This window comes from Xyrauchen texanus, chromosome 32 (assembly GCF_025860055.1).
Source record: "Xyrauchen texanus isolate HMW12.3.18 chromosome 32, RBS_HiC_50CHRs, whole genome shotgun sequence".
In the NCBI taxonomy this organism is placed as follows: domain Eukaryota; kingdom Metazoa; phylum Chordata; class Actinopteri; order Cypriniformes; family Catostomidae; genus Xyrauchen; species Xyrauchen texanus.
In genome coordinates this window covers 12,771,179-12,798,352 of record NC_068307.1, presented here as the reverse complement: position 1 = coordinate 12,798,352, position 27,174 = coordinate 12,771,179, and the positions used below count along the sequence as shown (strand labels likewise).

Below are 27,174 nucleotides of genomic sequence, written 5' to 3'. Positions count from 1 at the left end.
GGAAACAAACAATCTGAAATTATGACTAAATAATTTACAAGGATCTGTGAATTTTTTTTTCCATGACTTGCTCATGATCTTTCCATGACCAGTTGTTTGTGATTTACTGGATTAGATAACTAGATTTTCAAATTCATTCAAATTCTGACTGTTTCGCTAATTAATCATTTAGACCAGAGTTTTTCAATTGGTGAGGCACACCTCCCCTTGGGGGTGCCAGAGAGTATGAAAATAAATCATAACAGTTCACGTCTGTACACATCTGTCCTGCTAGCTTGCATGTTAAAGTGCATGTTATGCATATGCGTGTTGCAAAATGGATCGCTTTGTAGTGTCTACAAAATAAAAGTCTACAGGAGAGGAGGCAGATTCTGGGCCAAGCAAAAAACGGAGGAAGTATGATCACGAATATTTAAAGTTGCGATTTTCATGGAACGGTCCTGATGATGCGCCACTGCAACAGTGTGTTATTTGCAAAGAGGTGCTAGCAAATGATAGTATGAGACCCTGTAAGCTCTGGCATCACACTGAGGCCAAGCTCTATTCTGGTGGCCAAGCCACTGGGTCATGGCTGTCTTCCAGTTCTCTAAGGAGAGGCTCACCCAATTTGAAAACCACTGGTTTAGACCAATATGTGAATCTGTTTGACCAATTTATTGAAAAGAACTGAATCAATAGAATGATTAGACTCCAAAGATCGAGCAAGCTTTGCACACAAGAGATATTTCTAGCTGATGGAATATTTTAGAGCTAAGCAAAAATAGGAATAGGAATGGAAATGGAAAAATATATAATCTCTAAAGAAATGCCTATGATCTTTAAGATTTTATTAATTCCCATGACTTGCTCTGGCCTGGAACAGACTACTTTAAAATACAGTACACTGATATACAGTTTTTCCCTGACCGTGGGAACTCCGTTACAACAGACATCAAATGTGAGGAATTCTCAATCGAACCAACAGAAATCCAACATTGACCTCACCTCAAACTGTTTAACCAAATCCTCAAAAGCTTTACACTGTCTACAGCTCTCCTCCAGCAGTGATATGCAGCGGTCATAGTCTGAGATGTAGGTTGCGAAGGCTGAAAATTCTGCCTGCCGCGTTAATATGACATCAACCACTGACGGGCTGTCCTCCCTGGAGATGAACGAGAGACATGAGATTAGTTTGGCTTCTCAGAGGGCATCCAAAGGCATTCATGCTGGCATTATAATTAATTGTGCCATTGTACAGTACATCACATGTACTGCTGTGGTAGAGATAAGAGATCTAATCTGTTGAAGTGTTGGTAATACGTGTGTGTAAATTTGGCAAGGAGTTATCAGTGTATCCATATTTGCCTGTGGCTTAGATGAAGAGATGTATAAATAGGGAGTGCGTGCATCAGCTCTTTGTAAATGATGCACGATATATGTAACATAAGTATGGACTTTCTATGGAATGACATGCTATAAAATATGTGCGCATAAGTGTGTGTAAATTATGTGAAGGTTGATATGCATTTGTATAGTGTGCATCAGTGTAATGTGCTTGTTTTGAAAGGCTGAGTATGTGTGTGTTAAGAATACATGTGTATGAACGTGTTCTCACCACTGTTTAATGCGGGTTTCCAGCTCATTGAGGATCTCAGTGTGCAGATGGTAGGCCTGAGGAAGAGTGCTAAGAATCTCGTTTAGTTTCCCCTTTTCTATCACAGGCTCTTCATTCTCACCTACTGCTGCAGCCACTGCTGCGATAAAGTCCTGTAGAAAAATGTAAATCGAAGTGAGAAACACTGGAAAAATAAATTGAAAAATAAAAATTGTTTAATAAAAATGCTTCTGAATAACCAAACTGCATTCTTCAAGGGATCATATAATAATAATAATAATAATAACTTTATTTATATAGCACCTTTTGACAATTTAAGACAAAGTGCTTCACAAAATAGTAGCTTAGCAAGTAAAGATGCTGACTACAAACACTGGAGTAGCAAGTCCGAATCCAGTGCATGCTGAGTGACGCCAGCCAGGTCTCCTAAGTAACAAAATTGGCCTGGTTTCTAGGGAGGGCTAGAGTCACATGGGGTAACCTCCTCAAGGTTGCTATAATGTGGTTCTCGCTCTTGGTTGGGCGCATAGTGACTTGTGTGTGGATGGTGCAGAGTGTAGCTTGAAGCCTCCACACGCACTATGTCTCCAAGGTAACACACTCAACAAGCCACATGATAAGTTGCGCGAATTGACGGCCTCAGACACGGAGGCAACTGAGATTCGTCCTCAACCACCCGGATTGAGGCGAGTCACTACTCCACCACGAGGACTTGGAGCACATTGGGAATTGGGTATTCCAAATTGGGGAGAAAAGGTGAGAAAAAACAAAACAAAAAAAAACAACAAGCACAAAGTGCTTCACAAAAAATATAATCAAAACACACACAGTAAAACATTAGGTAAAAACAAAAAATGACAAAGTAGTAAAAGCAAGTTAAACAAATGAGTTTTTAACCGAGACATGAAAACAAACACATATTCAGCAGATATAATATCCCCAGGCAGGCAGTTTCATAATCGTGGGGCCTTCACTATAAATGCTCTATCACTTTTTGTTTTGTATCTGGATGTTGGAACACCCAACAGTTCACAACAAGAAGATTTATGAGGTCTAACTGTTTCATAAGATCTAAATAATAGTTTTGCTAAATAATCTGGCACCAACTCATGTAATGCCATATGTAATTAATATAACCTTAAAATCAAACATAAAATGAATTGGTAACAATGCAAAGAAAGACCTAGTTTGTCTAGCTGCAGCATTTTGCACTGATTGTAGCCGTGCTAAAGTGCGTTGACTTAAAGTTGAAAACAGTGCATTACAATCCTCTAGGCGAGACTAAATAAAAGCATGAATAAGCTTCTCTGTAACCCTAAAACTCAAAACATGTCTCACCTTGGAAATGTTTCCTAACTGATAAAAACAAGACTGAAGTAACTTCCTGACATGACATTCAACATTTACATTTGTGTCAAAATAGACGCCCAAATTACTTACCACCTACTGAATATTTGGGATCACTTGATTAAGTGCTGACTCAATCTGATTTTTGTTTTAACTGTGACCGATTATAACAATCTCTGTTTTATCAGAATTTATATCTGCTATACAAGCTTAAAAACATTTATACAAACAGATCATTGGGATTCACTGACAAATACACCTGTAGGTCATCTGCATAGCAATGAAAATTAATGTTGTGTTTTCGAATCACAGAACCACAAGGTAACATTTTTATTGTTGAAGAGGAGGAAATCTCATCTCCAACAGACACTACAAATTTCCTATTTGACAAATAGGAAACAAACCAGTCTAAAGCCACCCCAGATATTTCCACCCATCTCTTTAATGTAGCAATTAAAACAGAGTGATCAACTGTATCAAAGCTTGCAGTTAAATCAAGCAACATTAAAATGGAGCAATCTCCAACATCAATCTGCTTTCAAAAAGTTATTGGTAACCCTAAGAAGGGCATTTTCTCTAATCCTGATTATTGTTGTCCTTCACTACATCCAACAGTGGCTTCGCTACTGCTTTCTCTATAATTTTTTAGATGAAAGATCATTTTGAGATTGGTCTATAGTTATTAGCAACTGAAGGGTCAAATGACCTGAGACAAAATGCAGCACTAGACACAGATTATTATTTATATTGAATAAAAACCTAGTATTATGGCAGATATCAGTTATTAGTTCTAAAAAAATAAGCAGTTCCTGCAGCTTTAACCGTGTATCAGGGCTGGACAGGTAATCTGGCATGCTGGGCGTTTTCTAGGTGGGACAACGCACTTTGGGGCCGATCAGGGGCAGATTGGCCATCGGGAGAACCGTGTGGGCCGCGAAACAGGCCGAATGGGTCATGATTAGCTAAAATTAGCTGCAGCGTTATGCAGAATGAACCACAAAATGGCACCGCGATATGCAGAAAAGGACAGCAAAACATATTTTTGTTATAAAATATATTCAGAATTCATGTCTTAATGTGGTTTTCGAAACAAGACCTACAAGATACAGTATGATTTCATAGTTAATTTTACTCTTTTATCTAAAAAGTTCGTGAAAAATTATATGGACCCTTTAAACAAAAGGAAAAGCAGTGGCTAAGCTGTTAGCACACCAACACATTGAGCCGTGGCATTCATTTGAGCGTGAATAATTTCTCGATCCCCTTTCCCATGTTTAACTTCTATTAAAAAAAAAGTTGCAAAAAAGTAAAAACAAAAGAATTGCATAAATATACCAACTCCCTCTGTCTTGTCCACTCCTCAATCTGAACTGAACTCTGACCACATTGATCCCTCAGGATGAGCTTGCAGATGTAAACCACTGGATTGAGCTCTGAGAAGCCTGTGAACAGGCCTTCAGCTTTGAATAATATTTGCCCAAAATTCCACCTATTCATCAGGAGAACATTTTATTAGTTTCTGCTGAATATATTTTTTATGGTTGTGACAGTTAAATTGAGAATGAGCTGGCCTTGAGCTGGCCTCTTCGGTGACCAGTGGTCTGATGGCTCAGAGTCAAAAGAATCAAAAGAGAGGATTTATTTACTTGACTCACTATAGATGGAGATGTCATATACCTTGTACATTGCCTATAGGAAGTAAAATCTGCTCTCGTATGTCTTCACAGGCAAAGCTGTTTGGGATCACCAATAACACATAGCTGTATGTGTGTCTATTAGATTCATGTTCAGGAAAGTGGTGACATAAAACAAAGACTTGCATGCGCACACAGACATGTAAGCGCTCGTACTGGGAGGTAATACGCTGGAATTCCTTTCTGAGCTTCGCACATGAATCAATGTGTATTGATTTCATTCGTGTTGCCATTTGTCAATGCTCTATAAATAACTTAGTGCTATTACACAGATCTCTCAAGTGCTGTGAAACTGCTTTCCTCCAATAGCATCTCAATAGTCCCTGACAGATTTCAGAATGTCTGTTGAAATTAAAGAGGTTTTGTTTTATCAAGTTTCATTACACTTTAAGTGCCTCAATTGCTACTTACAGTTAAGATAGATTCAGTCAGGCACATAAACAATGACACTGGAATGGGCTGTGTGGTGTGAGCACTACTTGTCTTTTACTCCTGCTAAGTGTTTTTCACTGACTTTCAAGACAGGTCAAAACCAGAAAAAATGTATCTAGCTGCCAGTTCTCAACAATCGCATGTCTAGCATGATAAAACTTCCTCGCACTAGATACAATCAGAATGCATTTACCAACCGTATCACTTCAGAAGACATGGATTAACCCACAACTTGGATTACCTTAATACTGCCTTTATGTCTTTTTTGAGCTTGAAAGTGTTGAACCCCATTGACATGCACTGTATGGACAAAAACACCTAATATATCAATCTAAATATCTTCCTTTGTGTTCTGCAAAAGTAAGTTACACATGTTTGAGATATAAATGATGAGAGCATTATAATTCTTTCTATTTTTTTTAATTTTTTTATTCCTTTAAAGATATCTTTCTTTGTTAAGTGAATTCAGTCAAAACACTTAATTTTTTCAAGATTCTTTTTGCTTTTCTCTCAGCCTCTTCATCCATAGCATCAAACAGTACTTCCCTGTACCTTTAAGAGATGTACCGTATGCTAAACCTAAACTGCACAAATCACTATGCAACTGTGGGGAAGGAAACACCCTTAAAGTCATGAGTTGACAGCAGCCAAACACTGATTTAATGATGTCATAGTGGACAGAAAATCAAGGTGACTCAGATCCTCTAGCTCATTACCATTCATTGCAGCATAGACAGAGTGATTAATTACATTTTTATCTTTTCCACATACTACCTAATTGTTAAATGCAGTATAAATATTTATAGCACATCAAACTAAACGTTCTCCCAAACAAAAGCTAGATGTGAAATACTAGTGTAGGTACTTCTACTTGTATGCCCATTAATTTTGTTCTATTCGCAACCCTTCCCGGTTATGCTGCTCAATGCAAATCTAAGATATCATGTACATATAAGAAGACCTGTAATTACAGTTCTACCGTAATACAATACGGCATATGCATATGAGACACATAGGCATGTATATAATTAGCATTCTTTATGTGTTAATAGAACATCAAATCTAATGACTATGGCTTATTTTATTCAAATGAGGCAATTATATTGGTGAATATGAAGTACCGTAATTTACATGAGGTGTGCCGTATGAAGAACTTTAGTTCCCTTTGGATCATGCTAAATTGCTCCTTCATTCCTGCCCCATCTTGATAATCGGGGTACATATTGTTTAATCACGAAAACAAAAGCGCTAAATCTGGTTGTAAGGTCACAGTCTGAAGGACATTGTTTAACACAATAGGTTATAGTTTTTTTACAGCTGATCTCATCATTCTCACTAACCTGCAACCCTTGCACAAACACACACACACACAGCCCAAAGGAATGAGTTTAGAAAGACACTTCGGCTGTCAGAGTGGGAGAGCTAATGAAAACAAATGATAACTTGAATTGGACATAGTACACCAAAGTCAATATTAAGTACAGTTTAAAGAACCAAACTATTCAGACACACAGTGACATTCTTTTATCAGAGACCACTGAAGTTTTATTTACACTTTATCTAGAGTTACAGTATACTGTACAACAGTTAATTCCAGTCCTCTAATTTGATTGGACCAGTGACATTCCAAGAATGCTAATATTTAGTATACCAGCACTTCACTTTACATGCTTCACTCCTCATGTTTGTGTTCACGGTGACATGCAATGGTTGATCCTGCTTTGGATTTGTTTCAAACTATTCATTAGTGTAGCAAAAATAGACAAAATAGCTTTGCCATATTTTGTATAAAATCTTTGTTGCTCAATATTAACCTCTTGTTTGTAGAACTGCTGTATAAAAGTTATATTACAGTATATTCACAACTGAGCTGTTGTTCTGAATTTTATTGGAGTTGCGAGATCCACTACAACAGCACTCTTGCTCATGTGATATCACTGAGATATAAGAGGCATCTAGTACAGCTAATGTGACAATACTGATTTGTCAACAATAAAATCCCTATACATAACATTTTACAAATAACACGACGAAAAACAATTTACTTATTTTGATAAGTGATTTTTGACCAAATTGTAGGACTAACTTTTATCTCCAAAATTAAACCATCTGTCAGGACTGATCTATATGCTGTGTCCCTTCAGATCTGTCTGTTCTGTGCATACACTGTTATAATATGTATAATGTTTTTGTGTTTTTGAGTGACGAGGCTCATGAGAAGATACCCAAAACATAGCCCTGGTGCGTAGGTATTGCGTCACTTATAGGCAGACATTTTTCAAAGTCAAGATTGTCAAGGTCAGGAAGTCTCAGTTACTGAACTAACACTGATAAAGCTGTGGTAACCCCCCACCCCGAGTGTGTGTGTATCTCTGTATTTATGAGTAAATGTATGTTTATGCATATGTTCCTCTATGAAGGGACATAAGAAAATAAGTCTGACTCAATTGACTGTTAAGACGTGGTTCGTGACATAATTGCTATTTGTCATCGTTATCTAATTCGGGAGCAATTCTATGGGAGCTTTGAATTTCTTGTGAAAACAAATATAGGGTGAGCTCAGTGACATGGATAAAGTGGCTTTGCCCTGCTCATGACCTCTTCAGAGACAATAAGCCATAGAGGTCCTGGATATTGATAGATAAGCCCATGTCCACAAATGTATAAACATAAAGGTCCACTATATAACCCCATGAACACTATACACAACAATAGTATGACACAGCCAGCATGGAAGGAGCCTTCACTGTTTAGGCTTATGCAGACCTGAAACTGAATGCTTCCTTTTAATTTCACCTATGACAACTGAAGAACAACCACAGCCATAATGATAACATTTTAATATAAATGTAACAAAATTGGATTTTCATACCTCCTGAAGAATCTTCAGAGCCTTCACGTGTCTGTGGATTATTGAAACCAGAAGACAAAAAACCATTATTAGACATGACATTACTGTTAGTGGGAAATATAACAATAAATTATTTTACAAATAAATTACTTAAAGACATAATGCAAAACACTAATCCAATTCTGTCAAGCAGATATACTCTTGATAATCTGAGATACCCTAATTTAAGCAGATAACATTTTGAAGGGCTTTGTATAAAGCAAACTTGCTTAGATGTACTGGATAACACTCTGTAATAAATCTACACGCTTAATGACTCATTGAGGCGCTGCTGAAATGCAATATCTTAAGGCAGACAGTCCAGTAATAGGCTGTCAGTTTGAGTATCAGAGGAGCTGTTGAGTGAATAAGAAGAGACAATGAATAAGATGTGGACAGGGTCTGGATAAAGAAGTCTCCTAAACAAATGACATTTTCTCTATAGATAAAAACAATTGGGCTGTATCTGGGGTATGTTAAAATCCAGGGAGGAGAACAAGGTCACATACACACACAGGTACAAACACTTACTCTCTTTCTGAATCCACCAGGTCTTTGGCAACATAGTAGGCTCTGGATCGCCCATCAATCTGAAAGTGACAGAAGAAAAACATATGGGAGATAAATGAAGGGAACCAATGTTTACAGAGTTCCAGTATACATATGCATATACAGCATATAAACTTTCAGCTTTCAGTTACAACACTTGGTAAAGATAGATAAATAAAATGATAGATAGACAGACAGGCAGATAGATTATTTAATTAAAGCACAACATAAATGAGAAAGCTTTCCTGTAAGTGTAGCTTTAAGCACAGTTACATTATGGATGAGAGGCAGTGTTCATGTCAAGCACAAATCCACCATTGATTTGCAAGCTAATCACAGCTGTCTGAACATGAGTGTTAGCACTGAATGGACATATTTAGGAAAAAGACTGCATGTCTTAGTGGCTGGGACATCACTGCTAGAACTGATGTATCACTTTCTTACAATACAACTTCCATCCACATGGTCAAATTTCTATAAAATGTTTCCCTTCATTATCTGGGATAAGATCTGTTTTTTATGCATTGATAAAAATTGTAATGCTCTCATTCCATTTATAACATTGTAATAGACATGTTATTAATGCATAATAAAATAAAGTGTAAATAAGCTTCTAAAATTTTTAAAAGCAACTGGCTTTTTCATGCTTGCTGTTATTCAGAAATGAGGCGGGTACAGGTTACTCCCAGCCCCAGATATTCTCTTCCTTTAAAAGACGAAAAAGCAATCAAGGAATCAGGCGTCACAAGGCCGGTGCCCCGGCTGATATTACAGTGGCAGAGGGAAGGGGTGGGGTCACACTGCAATGGTAAATGAGTGCCAGGAGACGTATGAACCTGGATCTCACAAAAGAATTCACACAAAGGGAATTCCACATCAACAAGTAGGGTCCTTGTTTTTATCTACTTCAGCATGAAAAGCTGTGATTAATACCATAAGGGTACGGGAGGTTATAAGAGGAAATAAAAGTATATAGAGTCTGCTACTCTACACTGACAGACATTATTATAGTGTACTACAAAATGTTCCACAATATCAAGCAATGAATTGGAAATATTTGTGGTAATATTGTTAACTGACCTGTCTATCATGGCATAGGTCTCCACAGCCCTCCTCTTCCTCAGAGGTGCGTCCATGGTCTTCCTCATTGGATGCAGAGACAGGCGCAGGACAAACAGGGAATGGCTCAGTGTAGGCACTGGGAATAGATTAATCACATGAGAGAAAATCTCATATTATAATACAATAATATTAAATATTATAATGTTGTATTTAGTTTAATTGATATATGTTTAGTTTGGATTAGTATGAAAGGAATATTCTGGGTTCAATACAAGTTACGTAATATCAATCAACAGAATTTGTGGTATTATACTGATTACCTCCTTAAAAAAAAGTAAAAATCTGGGTTGCAGTGAGGCACTTACACTGGAAGAGAATGGGGGCCAATTTTTGAACATTATAATACTTCAAAAGTATAGTCACAAGACATCAACAATATGCATGTTAATAGGGGTGCACCGATCCATCGGTAACCAATCTAAATCGTCCGATCTTCGTCCACAGTCTGTTATTGGCGATTGTGCTTAGAATCTTTTTTGCAGCACACAGGGAATCACACATAAACTGCTACTTTGATGAATGAGCACTTTCTCAGCCCTTGATACATGACAGTGTGGTCTCTGGAGGGTGAATTGTTGGCAATTCTAAGTATTCATGAATTGAAACTTTCAGACATGCTGTTATTCAGATGAATAACAAATTTTTTTAATGTGTAAGAATTAAACTTGTATGAATATTAAGTTGCCCATTTTCTAGAGTCATTAGGGTAGTAATTCTGACATGCTGTAGTGTGAGCACGGAGAGGACAAAGACACTGCAAATAGATATAAAAATGAATTAAACAACAAATAAACATGTGTATACAAATCTGAGTATGTGACGTGATGTGACGTGAGTTGTGACAATAAGACATTGTGTTGAGCAATAGAGACTGTTTGAGCGATCATGAGCACTTTCAGCATCACTTCCTTCAATATGTTCACTTGTGTCAATCAAACATGCGGCTCTCCAGGTGCTCTCAATATATCATCAGTCACTCATCTCAGCACTATTCTGTGAGGATCCCAATTTAAAGACCCCCTCCAGCGAAAATCAAGTTTTTAACCTTGTTTACATATCCATATGGTGTTTTATATATGCTAGAAGACATATCATGATTGAAATCAGCAGTCAACACCATGGCTGAGCATTTTCACATTGGAACTGCAGTGTACAAAATAAGATCTCAAAAACACGGATTCAGACAGCCAGGGTTTCATACGTCACAAACTTATGGAACCAATCCAATCAAATTGCAGGGTGGGGCTTTCCATATCAACAGCATACGCTACGGCGAAGCAATGGGAATCAGGAGAAGCCAGGTGTAGCTATGTATCGTTATTTGGCAAGACATGTTCTGCTTTCGGATTTAAAGTCACGAAAGGACAAATGGTGAGCCTTCATGTATTACCAAAGGATCTGAAAATCCGAGATAAATTGGTGCAGTTTATTTGAAAATATCGTAATGTCCCAGCAAATCATCCAGAGAAAACTCAGTTTTGCAGTAGTAGAACCGTTTTGAAAATTTTTCCCAAAAACAGATGGGTTTTGTCACTAAACTTATATTGAAGCCCAATGCTGTTGTATCAATTTATCCTTGGGACAATTGATCAGGGCCTGAGCTGCAGTCTAGCGGTGCAGGGGTGAGTGGAGATGCAGGTGGGGACTATTATGCATATTAATAGATCTGCGCATACTAAATTAGGCAAAGGTGTAGAGTTATATCTAAGCAATTTTAAGGTATCAATGGATTATTTTCATTGAAAAATACTTTTAAATATACAATTTTGATTCACAAAATGAGTATTTAGGGGTTAAACCAGTGACTGGAGAGGAACTTTAAATCAGATTAATGTTGGTCACATTACAACTATTCGACAGCGATTCGATACCAGGATCGGTATTGGCTCCGATACTACGGAAGTGAATGGGGCCAATTTGTGGAGGTTGACAGAAATGTAAAAATACATGTAAAAATAGTCTTTGTTTGTTCATGATACCTAATGTATTAACTAATGTTAATGAATGGAACCTTTTTATAAAGTTACCAAAATTACATAAAAATTACATTAATTGTGAATTGTTAAAATTAATTTGTTTTGTTATTAAACGTTCTGTTGTCAATATCAAAGTTCATTGTGACATACTGGTAAGCAGTTAAAAGTGATAGGTGCGGTGCCGTTATGGTTAAACACCTTTAAGGCAGGGTGCCAATGTGTTTGCATTCAAAGGCAAAGAGCAAATGTATGATCTTTGAGAAAATCAACATATAACGTTCTCACAATTAGCAACTCTTCCTGAGGCACCACACCCCACTGAGCAAAGATTGCAAATTCACACCTCATTGTTGCCCTTCCACATCTGTCCCATTCTCTCCTCTCTCCTCTTCATCCATTCCCCTTCAGCTCAGAATCACCTCAAAATTACCCAAGATCTGTATGTAACAAAAGTCTATATCTGATGTATACAAATAATGTAACTAGTGTAACATGTTTGGTATCATTTAAAATGTCTCAGTGCGTCTGGTATATGCTCTTATTCCCAGGTTTGTAAAACAAAGTTATAAGGTCTTTGCCAAATGCTTTATAATTCTGGAGGTCTGTCCCATCCCTGCTTGTATGTTAATGAGTTATGTCCCCAGGACTTCCAAACCTAACCACTCCCAAAATTCCCTTTGTTCATGGTTTGGGTATTTAAGGAGATGTGACACATTGTTTATGGTTCTCTGTAGTCAGACGATCCTACACAGTTTACTGTGTGTAATTGCAATTTGAATTTCTTAGGTTTTGATAAAATGTCTAAATTTGACTTATCACTGTCTAATTGGAATTGATGAATTTATTATGTTACCTGGTCAATAAATTGTCAACATTTGATTTTATTCTGACTGACTCTGAACATTGTTTTTCCCAAACAGATTAAACGATTCGTATGTTACTGCAAGTCTGCAAAAAATTATGCAAAAAAACAACACTTGTATCGGATCGGGATCGGTATTGGCCGATACTGCGATTTCCGATATCGGAATCGGATCGTAAGAGAAAAAGTGGTATCGGTGCATCCCTAATTTTTATATATTTTTACAGCCTTTATTAAATGTGAAAATGTAATTGTTCATTGTAGTGCATTAACTAATGTTAATTAATACAGCTTTTGATTTTAAACATTTTATAGTATATGATATAACTAACATTAAGTTCATTAGTTCATGTTAACTAGATTAATGTTGTTAAATAATGTTAACAAATGGAAACTTTTTGTAAAGTGTTACCATAATTTATGGTAATTACCATAATTACCATATATACTGTAACTGTACAATAAAACAAATAATTAAAAAACGGTATCAGTATCGTCCTATCTAAGTGTTAAAAAATCTGAGATCGTATCAGCCATTAACATGATTTCAGTGTGATAAAATTCCATACTAACCTTTTCTGTGTAAAGTTATATCCAAATTTACAACATTTTTGCTATGATGATAGAACTCAAAACCCAGAAATGACTGTAATAATTACAATTTAAACAACTTTACTGCAAAAAAGAAAAGGAGGGATGATTCAAAATTTATTTTTGTGGTACTCAACATTATGCCACAAATGCTGTCAATTGAGCCAATTGAACTCAGAATATTCCTTGAATGTTTTCTCTTGTTATACTTGTTGAATTTCTGTTTCTCTTGTTCTTTTGTTTTGCTCTTCTTTTTTCTGTTATTGCATTGGTGACACATCTTTTTGTCATTAACATTGACAGTATATTCATATATCGATTATGCTTAATAAGCCTTCAGTGTTCGGTCATCTACAGTAAACTCCACTCCTACATCGTATTTTATCAGAAACGGTTTAGATTCTTGCCCAATTTTGCTTTGCATGTAAACATATAAACAACTGCATTTTTACCAGCTTATCCAATGTGCGCTAGTTTTGTGCATGTCTGTTTACGTTTTGACGTCAAAAGCAGGGAATAATCTGATGATTTGATATGCAACTGGTTTTCTTGTGTTGTCAGATGTTTTGGATAAGCTGATTTTTTTTATCAGTATATTGGTGTGCATGTAAAAGCACTCACTGACAGTCAAAAACAACAACAAAAAACAAATTAAGCCTCAGATAGATAGATTTTGTCTTACCTCAGGCTAAAATAAACTTAAATTTTGTGTAAATTCAGGATCTATGTTTGTTCATACAAAGTCCAAAAAAGGTCTACCATCACTGTGACTAACCGCATTTATAAAGTCCAAGAGAGAGGCCATTACGACCAGAGTGCTGCAAGCTTTTCTCACCAGATGGTCACCAGAGTCCAGCAGCATTGAACACAACAGAGGACCATCACAATGCTAGCAAACATCATAAACCAGAAAATCACACCATATCAAAAACAAAGGAACAATCCAGGTCTCAAAACAGAGGGCTTTGTATAAGAGGGTCCTTTGGAGCAGAAATTACCCTTTGCCAAGGAGAAACAAATTTTCCTTCTTCATTTAAACCAGACCTGGTGAGAATAATTTGTTTTTCTCCTCCCCTGCTCTCCTTACAGTAGTAACACGGATGGCTGGGGCCAGATTGCAAGGGCATTAACCATTGGGCACAGAGTGCTGGTTTTGTGGTCCTGTGGTGTGCACTTATAGGGAAGAGAAGATACAGTTCTGAGGATATGCAAATATGCACAATGAAGCTGTTTATATACTGCGATGGCACAAGTTGAGTGCATTTGCTCTTTCATACTTGCACAGATGCATTACAAAATGACTCTTCAGATTTAAAATGTGGAGATAGTGTTCTGTGGTGTAGGTTCTTTAATGTTAATGGTTGTAAAAGATTGTTGGACAGTTTCAAATTTACAAGGTGTGAAAGTTAATGCATGTGTGTGCATATCTCAGTGTACAAAAGGTCTTAGAGGTGCCCAGCTAGGCGTCATACTACACAAGGACACTGTACTCATTCACGCACCACATACACAATGTCTGGAGGAAGTGGAAATTGCTCATTGCTCATAGCCAGCTGAACTGGGGGAGCTAAGGTGACAGTTCATTTAGAGGGCCCAGATAAAGTAAAGTACATATAAGAGCCTCCTGGTAGGACAATGCTACAGTCATCAGTGATCTCAACAAACGAGGACTCCATTGTCAGTGAAAGCTTGAGAGTTAAAGTAAACCATTCCTTTCAACTGAAACACTCAAATCAATTAAAAACTGAAACTGCCTATGTGTAGCTCTCAAGGATCAAATACAACTAAAACAACGTTATTATAACTTCTGGATTTCAGATTGCTTCATGATTTGTATCCTTTGAATCCTGAGGTGTTGTCACACATTTTCTTGAATGTAATCTGATGAAAAAGCATCTGCTAAGAAAATAGGCAAAAACATGCCAACAAATATCGAAACTCACTGCTCCGTGGTGTTAAACAGAAACTCATATTAATAATTTTTTTCCAATTTTCCAATGCCTGTTTTGTCTAAAACAAGCCATCGTTCATTCATATGCATTCATCTTCCATATCACTCACTTTCCACTGGACAAAAGCGACGATTTATACAATACTCCTGTCTCTTCAACATTACCATTTATGAGAAGCAATTATGAAGCAAAGCACTTCTATTGTAAGCTGTTTAATCTGTTGAGCTCAATTTACTGCTGAAAATTACAGAGAGTGCAATGATTTCCTATAACACACCTATATGTTCTTCTGTCTGATGATTTCCTAATGCTTGTTATATGTGTTTCAATTGATATAACCTCTTTATAATAAAATATACATTAGAAACACCCAGTGCTTCTCTGTCTGAATCGGTGTACTATTACAGAAGATAAGCTTCACTGAGAAGACTTCATTACTAGATATCATTTACAAGTAGAAGTAGTACATATTTTAGACTCAGTTTAGGATTTAATCCTACATAAAGTGTGTGTGTGACCTCATTTCTATGAATTTTGTCACACACACAAAATTAATTTTTCAATATTTATCATTGTCTTCAACAGCTTTGTTGAAGACAATGCTTTCGTTCAAAAACGTTCTTGTGACACTCCACACTCCAGCTCCGTAGTTGGCGGTAATGCACCAAAAGCTGCAATAGACATCACAAGAAGAAACACTTTCTTGTCTATGGCTGTGACCGAAAGCAGGAAAATGCTGCCTCCTGAGGCTGTATATGGAGGATGTCACATCCTGTCTACTGAGATACCTTAGCATAGATGTAGCCTTCGCTGCCTATGAAATCCCACAAACCTGTGCGTGCGGATCCACAGTTGTTGAGCTTATGTTTTTAGATCGATGTACCTGATCCGATTGTCTAGATGTAGAACATCGACAGTTACTCATCGATATCTAAAAAAATATAGATATAATTTTGTCGCCCAGCCATAGTTATTCTTCATTTTTAATCTTCACATTAAGTTCAGATGACTTTAACACTGCTTTCGACAGATATCTGCTGTTTTTACATGCAAGACATTGTTAATATTATTCCAGTCAAACACTTGTCCTGGCTTTACTGTAATAGTAAGAAAGATATGGAAAAATCTGGGAACGATGACAACAACAACATCTTTGTGGTAGCCTTGCTTTCCGGTGCCACACCTCACCTTGTTGTTGGGGTCGCAAGGGAGTCTGAGAGATCGGTATTGCCTGTCTCCACCCCATCCCACTGACCCTGTCCCCTCGCCCTTGTCCTGTATTTCCTGTAAACAGTGCCATGGAGGCTCATTGGCTGGGCGTGTCTTCCCTTGAGATAACCTGGCAATGACCTGAGAGCCTTGGGCAATAGGCCCAAACCAGGCCCACGCCCAACTTTGTGAGCATCACAATGCAGACAGCACCCACAAAACAAATCTAAACTCAAGTTGGGTTAATTTTCTCTCTTAATTCTCTGAATTATATATTTATAACCTTTTTGCTCAGTCATCTCATCGGTCTATTTGAAACTCTCACTCATTTACTCCTTTCTATCGCTTTCTCACATAGGTCTTGGCATCCACTTTGTTTGTTCTCATTACTATAATAGGTGGAAAATGTGGTGAAAGTGTCAAGAAATTTGAGATGTGACCATAACTCGATAATCATAATCATAAAATAATCCTATAAAATATGATATAACATGATGATACATCTGGGATAGATGGCTTCAATGTTTTTTTTTTATTATTATTGTCCAGTCAAATGTGGATTATTACATTTTCATTTTCTTTGAATCTGAGCAGTAGAGCCAAATCCACCTTTAACAGGATAGATAGTAGTCTAAGAGATCCAAATCAGATATGCACAGACATGAGGTCTGAGGCACTGCACAAATGTATCTATTAGTCAGCAAATTCAGCAAAGTGCCAAAACAACTAAATGAAATAATCATTCAGATCACTAAAACTCACGTATCTGTTCAGTAAATGGTGTATCAGAGCAAACAGATTGACTATTGACTTCTAAAAGAATATTTAGTCACCTAGCATCTTTCTGTTTCTTCCTTCCCCTCACTAGATTTTCATCCTTGCTCTCTCTTTTCCCCATTTCTTTGTACAGCTATACACATTCAGACGGATGTCTTTGGTCATTTTGATTTGTAGATCCATAACCTTTAATCACAACAAAAAATAATAATACGTATAGACACATATTCTTATATTTTATTTTTATTATAGGAGGTTTAATAGTTAAAGATTAGTGGAGTTCAAGCCACTATTTATAAGCATCAATTGTCCACTGTTCTGTTGGAGCAGTTTCACATTTTTACCCAATCATTCTATCACACTATCCGCTGTCCTCTGGGACCAACAATGACTACAAAACGCTTCTCTGATTGACTTGGGCATGAAAATATTCTTTCTATTATGCATTTGCAATGATTTTCCTGTCACTGAGTCTACATCCACCAAAGTGTCAATGTCAATTTTCCTCTGCAAGCATTCAAAATACAAAAAACAAAAATAGGCAGAAAAGCAGCAGTGATGGAGAGTTCTCTTGGGACAAAGAACAGCTAATGGTGCAGACATGTAGGTCCATTTGCAAACATGCAATGCTGTTAGAATGCACAACAACACAATGAGTCAATAATGTCACCAGAAAAAAGGTCCCTGGCTCCCATATAATCTTCTGAATAATGGAGGATGCTCAAAAGCGTGACACATAGCCTAAACACCAGGGCCAGGGTTAATATCTAGATATAGCGTGATGAGTATTCACAGCACACAAAATAAGTAAATAACAGTTGACTAAGAAATGCTGAAAATTAGTAATAGAAAATTATTAGTAGAAGATTTTTAACCTAATACATACTACAGTTAGCATCGTTAAGTATGTTAGGACTTATTACAAGAGCAAGAGCAAATTATTACCTCAATTTTCACTGTTAAAGACTTGCATTCATGAAACTTTGTTCAGTAAAACTCCTTTAGCATGCAATTACTCCAAACAAAATTTCCTGCATGAAAAATACCTCTTACAAAACTGTAGATGAATGCAAGTGTTAAACAATGGAAATCTTAAAACAACAAATTTATTAGTGCTGAAATTTTCCTGGTGTTTCTCTGAAAATCTGATATAAAATGTCACCCAGAGGCCACTTGAAACAGTCAGGGTCTTTGACTACATTGAAGGCAATCAAGCAGAAGTTTCTAATGATGACTCTAGGGTGGTAAAGTAAGGTAAAGGTGGAGAGGGTCATATAGTCAAAAGAAGGTCAAAAAGTTATCCTTCTTAACGCGTTTGTAAACCCTTATATCGTAAAAGCCCACTAAAGAAAACACACTTGGGGAACTTGGTTTAATAACACAGCATGCTACCAAAATACTCACCCAGAAGAGAGAAAACTCTCCTCGTTGTTTTCATCTATTCCCCTCCACTCAGCTGAATCAGGCACTGAGAGTATTGCAATAAAGGTGAAAAATAGCCTAAATGTTTAATCCACTTTCTCCCTATACAGAACTATTTGTATCACTGAACCAATGCATTGCATCCTTTCTCACACAAATAGGTTACTCCAACAAATGTACCATCAAATCCTGCAAATGAGAAAATCAGATAAGCTCCCCTGCAAGCATAGTCTATCTTTTCAAACCCATGAAACTCAGCACCACAGGCTGCTCCTCCAACACACACACACACACACACACACACACACACACACACACACACACACACACACACACACACACACACACACACACACACACACACACACACACACACACACACACACACACCACAGCCAGGTTGAATTATTCAACTTTATAGTAAGAACATGGATTATTTTTTTTATCCAGGTTAAACCTATATGTAGTTATTTTTACTTTATCTATCCAAGAAACCACATATCTTCATAAAGAATGTAGTACCTATAGAAAATATGTCATTTGTAAAACAACCAGCCAGATTTTAGAAACAATTCTGTGACAGAGAGAGGTGCTAGTAGAGTGACCAAACACTTGTCTAATTTCCTGTTAACATTGTTTTGGCCAGCACTTCCTCCAGACTTGTGTTATGGTATTGCCATTGTACTAAGAGGAAGGGATTTCAAAATATAACTCTCAAGACAAAGTCATGTCACTGTGTTATAAAAAAGATTTCAACAGATATGAGTCGTCCTAATATGGTTCGACCTGGGGATATTTCACTAAACAGATTTCATATCCCTTATCATGTTATTTAATGATCAGCATAATATGGAAAACCAAAGTTTGAAATGTGCAGGTATGTAAGATTGACAATACCTTTCTGTGTCTTGCTCTTGACTGGCGGTCTTGTTTTCTATTCCGGCAAAGCTGTTCATGTCCACATACCCATCGTTTTCATTGGCAGGTGATGTTGTTCGATTCTGATCATCAAAGAATTCAGTAATAGTGAATGCCCGAGTGGGCCTCCCATGTGGTATCTGAATATTCTCATAGTCTGAGCTCATTGCAGGAATATTTTCATAGTCAGATGTATCTGCACTAGGGAAAGAGATGGAGCGAGGCTTAGTGAGGGGTAGAGGCATGAAGGGGGGCTGAGAGCGGTCCTCAAAGGACTCAACTCTGGCTATACCCCTGTTGCTGTAACTCTTGGGTGCACCTTGCCTCCTTTGCCTCTCTTTGTAAAGCAGAAAGGTGGCAGGTAACTCTGAGTTGCGTTGTGGCTTAGTCACATGGGACTGAAGCTGGGGGGAGCTACTTGTACTATGGCGATCAAGATCCAGCACCCGAATGGGGCCATGGTGGCTAGACTCAGATGATGACCTAGAGGAGCGAACACTGCCATCTCCACTGGCTTTGCTTTCCGCTTTTTTCCTAAATTTCAGAGCAAAGAAACGTTTGAATGAGGTCTTCTTCTTTTTCGGGTTGTCAGGACATTCATGTTGAACAAAAAGGGATGGAGAGCTTTTGGTGACCGGCCTCTTAGTTATGTAAGCTAACTCAAAGGGTGGTGGGATATCGACTAGAGATGTAGGTGTTGACACACCACTTGAGGACTGGTGACTTCTTTGAGAAAAGCTTCCAGAAGAAGTCATGACACAAGGCAACGAAAGTGTGTCATCTTTTCTTTGCAATCTACTTTCCTCTCTAGGAGATTTCTCACCCTCAATGTGTACTAAAAACTGTGTATCTCTACCCTCAACAGAAAGCGACCGAGGAGATGGAAGAAAACGCCTTTGCTTCAATGAGGAATTAATTTGACTGGCCTCAGTTTGATCTGAAGGATTGGGCTGTGGATCACCATTCTGGTCCAAGGCTAAAGTGTAGTAGTCGTGAGTCTGGTATTCAGTGCCAGTTTCCTCAGGCACAGTCTCAGGAACATATCCAGGTACTTTACCGGAGAGTGAGCGAGATCTCGTCACAATGCTCTTCCTGTCGAGAGAGATAAAGTTCTCCCCCTCGGAGTCGAAACCAGCCTCCTCATAAATGTGTTCATCACTTTCTGTGTCTGATTCCTCAAAGAAAGGCACAATATGGCAGTCCAGCTCTTCTATGTCCTCTTCAAATGCTTCTGTGGTGTGGGCAAAAACCACACGGTTGGTAAGTTCAGGAGTTCTGCCAAAATCCAGGTCAACTGGAACGGTGATGTTGCAAAGTCTAAGACGTGGCTGGCAGCTGCTTCTCTGGCTCAAGAAGGCTTGTTCTCGTCTAGTTGATCGTTCCCTCACACTTTTCCCCTTACTTTTCCTGTCCATGTTTACAGGCTCATCTTCATCTCCTATCTCCACATAATCTTCAGAGGACACACACTCCACTTGCTGGTCATCGGCATACTGCTCTTCAATATCAGCATAGTCATTCACTTCCTCACTTTGTCCCATCTCTTTACCCTCCTGCTTAGAAGGCTTTGTTGACTGAGAGATCCCATTTTCTAATTTAGCTGGCTCCTCCTCTAACTCTGTCACATCATTTGATGATACGTAGTAAAGATCTTGGTTTGATGTCTCTTCTGTTGTGTTCTTAGAGTCTATTGGTTTCTCATTGCTGGACTCTTCATTGGAACATCTTGCTTCTGGGTCAGAGGTGCACATCAAATCACCAGGCAGAACCTCTATTACAGAGTAGGGCTGAAATGCATCTTCTGTCTCTTCTGCAAACCTGAACCGTCCAGATGGGTCTTTGGTAGCACGTTCAGCCTGCCAAGAATTGTTTTCATCTAGTGTGCCAATGACATTGTAAGGATATTCCTCACATAGTGAGGGTTGACTACAGTTTGTAGCCTTTGAAGAAAGTCCAGTTTCATTAAAGGCCAGATCTTCTTCTGCCTCATGATGTACACACTTTGCACTAGTGTCCTCTTCATACTGATCACTGTCACAATCAATAGAACACTCACAAGGGATGGACTCCCTCTCAATGTAATAAGTCTGTTCTGTGTAATAAGGGAGGCATACTGTTGGATCCTCACAATTGCCTGATGGTAGATCCTCAATCTCTGCATATGGACTTTGAGGGTCTTTGCTCTCTGCCGATTTAACTGCAGGCTGTTTTTTAGTATGTGTCTCACTCTTAGAACATGCACATGTGTCCTCAAGTACATCATTAGCATTTTCTGTTTTCTCTGATGGGCTAATATCATCAGTGTTTTTAATGAGGGCCTCAACCAAATTCAAAGAAGCATTGGCATCATCTTTATCTTCCTCCTCTCCCATTGTTTCATCCACTACCATCTGTAATTCTTCATTATAACAAATAATGTCATGATTGGTTATCCTGAACTTATTCTCTGTGTCTGATAAGTTCTTCTTCTCATGATCATCTGTACAGTTTGCTTTGGATGCATCGGCTTCATCCTGTGTGACCTCTGATTCATTGTCCTGCTCCAGTTCAAGTCTATCAGAGGACGTTATTTGTCCATTACTCACAATGCTTTGGCTCACCTCAGCAGCTAGCGTTGGTTTAGGTGCCACAGGAGGTTTAAGACCTCGGGTAGAGAAATAAGGTCTTGACATCAGGGACACAGCTATTGTCAAATTACTTTGCCTTTGGTTGAGAAGTTTGAAGTTGCTTCTAAAAATCTGCAAAAAGAGAAAAAAGAAAAGATTTTTTCCCTAACCAAACAAGCATCACATGAACATGAGCAGTGTGGAATTGGACGTCAATTAAAGTAAATTTGCAATAAAAATAAATAGGAGAATCTACAAACTTAAAGACAACATGCCATTATGAGCTATGCCACTCTTTTACAGCATATATTGATTTATCTACATTGACCATTTGATTGATGAACTGCAACTTAAGAACCTAAAACGTAATGAAGTGATAATAAGCTAAGTCACCCCATTCCCTGAACAGTCCGTAAAATAAAGCTTAAAAAAAAAACAATAATTTAGAACTAATGTATTTAAACTACATCATACACAGCAATTGACTCATAAGTGCATCTTCTTAAAAAGGGTTAACTTGAAGTCCATTTATGGTGAAACACACCCAGTCTCAACAAAAACCCATACACACCTTGTATCTTCCTGTTATTTGGTACCTACCTTGACGCACGTCCTATTAAACGCAGCGTGCACTTGGTGCTTACCCTGCTAAGATGTTGTTTCCTGATACAACTAATTAACTATTCCAGCAGACTCTCCTGGAAGGACTGCGGACAGGAAGTGCAAAGGGGAAGGATATTAACAGTGCACTGTGTCTCCTCCATGAACCCCCCTCCCCATTTTTTCTAAGAGCGCAGATTTGCACAACACAAATAGCCTACTCTTCTTCTCCTCATTCTTCCTACAATTCACACTCTAGTGAACCCACTCCCTTCAGACTGGTATTTCTTTTTTATTTCATATTTTTATTTGTATTTATTTATTTATTTTTTCAGAAAAAGGTCATTTCAGTGTGTTAAAGAACAGTAAAAAGAGAAACATCAACATCCCAGCTATGGTCCTCTTGGCAAAATAACAGGATATGAATTATACAAGTATTCACTTAAAACAAATGGTTAAACACAATAGGAGGTATGAAACAAAACTATTCACTGAACAAAGCCATCAGCCATAAAATTATTACTACATCAGCTGAGATACTGATTCCATTAATGGAACCCTGGACTCTATGCATTGTATTATATACACTTGCAACTGTACTAATACCCTCAGTTCATTTGACAACGCATTATTCAATAATACAGGAGACTAAATGAAAGAATAGAGCATCATCAGTTGTCTTAAGAAACAAAATGATATTTTCTAAACATTTTGGCAACAGCCCTGCCCCTGACTGTAGGCAGTGCACAAGGGGACGTTCAGAGAAGTCATAAGTTAACTTTCACAGGCAATATAATTTTACAAACAGCACGTCAATATAGCGTCGTTGTAGTGGATATAACCCTGGTTTCTCATTCCAGTATAAACCTTTTCACTATAATGCACATTCAAAGAAACAATAGGCTGTCCTGCGGATTAACAGGCTATTAAATATTTCGTTCACGACTTCGCACAAAGTCCAAGTAATTTAACAGCACTGAAAATGTAGGGTAATTTAGAAAATACCAAGTTATTATTTCGTTTCACACCTGTGTTCATTGTCGGATGTCATCCACCATGGCATCTGAAATACTTCCACATTATTCCTTAATATTCCGTCGAAGCAACAGTATCCAAAGAATCCGCGAACTTACTCCAGTTACATTTGTCATAAACACTGGGAAATAAACCATATAGACTGCATCAGTTATTCGACAGAGTGTCAAGAAGAAGGAAAAAACAGTTTTAGCGACTGGTGCAGCAGGTCCTTTAGGTCCGCGCGCTTCCAGCTGAATGAGAGTGATGCGCGCGCGCTCAGATATGCGTGTTCAGACTTAAGGTGTTTTCCGCGCGCTTCCTGAGGAGCTACAGCGAGTCTCGCTCAGGTGAATACAAGGATAGATGACCGAAACCACAAAACGGCTCCATTTCCGTAAGATTATGGTGTCATTTCAATAACTCTTAAAACACACACACACACACACACACACACACACACACACACACACACACACACACACACACACACACACACACACAAACATGTTTTTATATAATTGTGGGGACACTCCATAGACATTTTATGGATTTTATACAGATCTAACGATAATTTCTACCCCTAAATCTAACCCTAACAGAAACCTTTTTGCAGTTTTACATTAAAAAAACAACAACAACAACAACAAAAACATAGTTTTGTATGTTTACTAACCATTTTCCCTCGTGGGGACCGTTGGCTGGGACCCACAATGTAGGTGATCTCAGGTTTTACTATCCTTGTGTGGATTTCTGGTCCCACAATGTAGCATAAACATGTACACACACGCAAACTCGAAACATTTCTCATCAGACTGCGTTTGTAATGTTAGTGTTGTGTTAGTGTTAATCACTGTATAAAACCCAATTTTTGAGATGTTGAGCTTTCTGTAATTGTATTGGTAGCCTAAAAGGCTATTTTTGTGATTTGGGTAAACACGTTTTCCTTAAGAATTTCTAAAAACAGTTTTTCCAAGACACTATATGCTTTTGCTGTTTGCCAGGCTTCCTTTCTGTTCATCTGTTGCCTGATTGGAGGAAAGCAGCTCTTTAAAAACCTCTCTTCATAACAGGAAACTGCTATCCCTTTTTCCTGCACAACAGGCAACGCTTCCTTAGCTACAAATGAACAAAGGTGCTGCTGTTAACCCTACTGTGTTATCACTGGAATAAAAATATTAGACAATGTAGTTTTCCTAGTGGAAATCAACAATGATAGGAGACTACTAATTATAGTAACAGTTTGTAATACTCCTAAGATCAATGGAATCAGTGACATAAACATCAAATCATTATTAAACTGCCACATAACACATTGGAGAACATAGCAATTTAAAGACAATGTATATGATCATTTGCTACATCACAAAATATTGATAAATCGTTTATTGAACGGCATGTTATTTTATCAATACATTTTTGAGACATTGATATATTAAGATTAGCTGGCATTTAAAATAGAAGCCTAATTTGCGTGCTTTCCAATTCTCTGACTATGTTTACATCGACACCAGAAAGCAGCCTTTTGCAAGAAAGTGGTTTATTGTAAGTAAGTGGCGCTCTCATTTACATGCACTACGAAAAGCCCTGTTCACACTGCCTGTGACATTGAGTGACAAAGCAAGACTATCCCATTAATTTTCAATGAGAGCAGAGAGACTTCCGGTGACACAAGCTGCAGTGATCTTTGCCGACAGAGGTCGCCGTGTCGAGCGACAAGACAAAGTTGAGAAATTGTTAAGTTCATGCAAATGACAAGCGACATTAGGGAATGGCTACCAATGAAAGTGAAGACAGTGACGCTCATGTCATCCTTCTCCAGGCAGTAAGTGTGCAAGATACTGGAGTTAGACAAATTATCTTAAAAGGGAGAGGATTTAGTACTGTGGCTACTCTCCCTAGAAGTGTCCGTCCAGACATGATGACTCATAGGGCACACCGCATAATGCTCAGTGAGGACCCTATCATGACAGCTAAAGATTTGAAGGAATCATTGGAACTGGTTAACATCTCTGTTCATGAGTCTACTATATGGAAAACATTAAACAGACATGGTGTCCAGGACATCATGGCAGGACATCATGAAGGAAGCTGTTGCTTTCCAACAAAAACATTGCTGTGCACATGAAGTTTGCCAAAGACCATCTTGACACTCCGCAATGCAACTGGGAAAAGATTTGCGGACTGATGAAACTAAGGTTGAATTGTTTGTGAAGAACACGCATCACTACGTATGACATAAAAAGGGCACACACATGCCAAAATGAAAACATCATCCCAATGGTGTAGTATGTTGGAGGGAGTTTCATGATTTGGTGCCGCTTTAGGGCCTGGACCACTTGTCATCATTGAGGGAAAAATTATTTTCTGATCTGAAGCAGTTTTGTAAGGAAGAATTATCCAAAATTCCATCTGAACGTTGTGCAGATCTAATGTTGTTTAATGGGATGTGTTGAATATAGACATGCTTGTTTATAATTGTTTGTTGTTAGCTTAAGCACATGCAGAAAACCAGCTAATTCCAAAGGGTTCTCATAGGTCTTCTTGCCACTATAGTAATTAAAGACACTTAATATAAAGTGTGAACGGAAAATGTATTATAAAGATACTGATCTTAGGTCAGTGTCACACAAACAAGTTGTTTTTAAACACAATAACCTTTTTTGGCAAGGTCTTCTGATTAATGTGGGTCCAGAGAAAACATATGTTTGTAAAGGAATTCAGTGTGTATAGGTTTACAGTGTGCTTAGAATAATTTTGAAGCTAGTTTACAACAGATTGATCTGTAGTAGGCGTATATTAGTTCCACCCATCATCTTTAAGATTAATTGCATGCTTGTTTTCAATAAGTATAAATTAATTTAATGAATAAACTTAATTTGATCTGCTCATAGTACCAAAAATTTGAATACATTTCTGTTCATATATTAGATTATCCAGAATCTCCTTGCAACATCCTTACCTCAAACGCACATTGGCTTATGGCTGATTGATTAGGAGCAGAGTGGGAAATTGAGACACATGCTATCAAATCTTCACAGTAAAGACATTCTGGATCTCAGCTCCAGCTCACTGCAGTCACCCAATTCAGGAGGTAATTAAAATCCTGGTATCTGTCTGAGACATCTCCATGTGCTGTGACACAGCAAGAGAGACATTAATTTCCCCTTTGCACACTTCACAATGTTGATACATTAAAGAAAAAAAAAAAGCCTTTTCCATATGTACTCAAAGGAGTCATATTGTGCTGGAGTGCATGTTCTAAAAATCTATCTTCATATCTCCAGTTTTGACCCCAAGCCTAACCCTAAGATCACAAAATGGCATAATGAAAGATGCATTTGGGTGCTAATGCACTGCTGTAGCCCTCCTTCCCACTAGTGATGGAAGGGATGTTGCAAAATGCAAAAACACTTTGAAATTAAATGGCTTATGTGGCAGAAAAAACACAAGCTGGAAATAGAAGAGAATTGAGGTTAAATATCAGCTCAGTGGTCAGTATGCCCTGAGGATGGTTTGTTTGCTTTTATGGGTTGTTCTCCCCTTCTGCATTAGAAGGAAAACATTATGAGACTCATAAAATCATACCATTGTTATATATTTTGAGAGCATCTATAGT

General features: G+C 37.8%; 1 protein-coding gene across 3 annotated transcripts in view; it reads right to left on the bottom strand.

Moving 5' to 3' along the window:
- LOC127625650 (FYVE, RhoGEF and PH domain-containing protein 5-like) overlaps window positions 1-23,794 on the bottom strand; it is a 53,650-nt gene extending 29,856 nt beyond the window's left edge. For 2 of the 3 annotated variants that reach the window (XM_052100955.1, XM_052100957.1), the window contains exons 1-7: window positions 23,570-23,794; window positions 19,315-22,073; window positions 9,587-9,704; window positions 8,489-8,547; window positions 7,940-7,970; window positions 1,595-1,746; window positions 985-1,141 (exon numbers count right to left, since the gene is read on the bottom strand). In XM_052100955.1, the coding sequence (XP_051956915.1) occupies window positions 985-1,141; window positions 1,595-1,746; window positions 7,940-7,970; window positions 8,489-8,547; window positions 9,587-9,704; window positions 19,315-22,007 (3,210 nt within the window). In that variant the 5' untranslated portion in view covers window positions 22,008-22,073; window positions 23,570-23,794. Of the gene's footprint in view, window positions 1-984; window positions 1,142-1,594; window positions 1,747-7,939; window positions 7,971-8,488; window positions 8,548-9,586; window positions 9,705-19,314; window positions 22,074-22,541; window positions 22,568-23,569 lie in introns of those variants that run through there. The other variant, XM_052100956.1, reaches the window with a different exon arrangement.
- Between the last annotated feature and the right edge of the window lie 3,380 nt (window positions 23,795-27,174).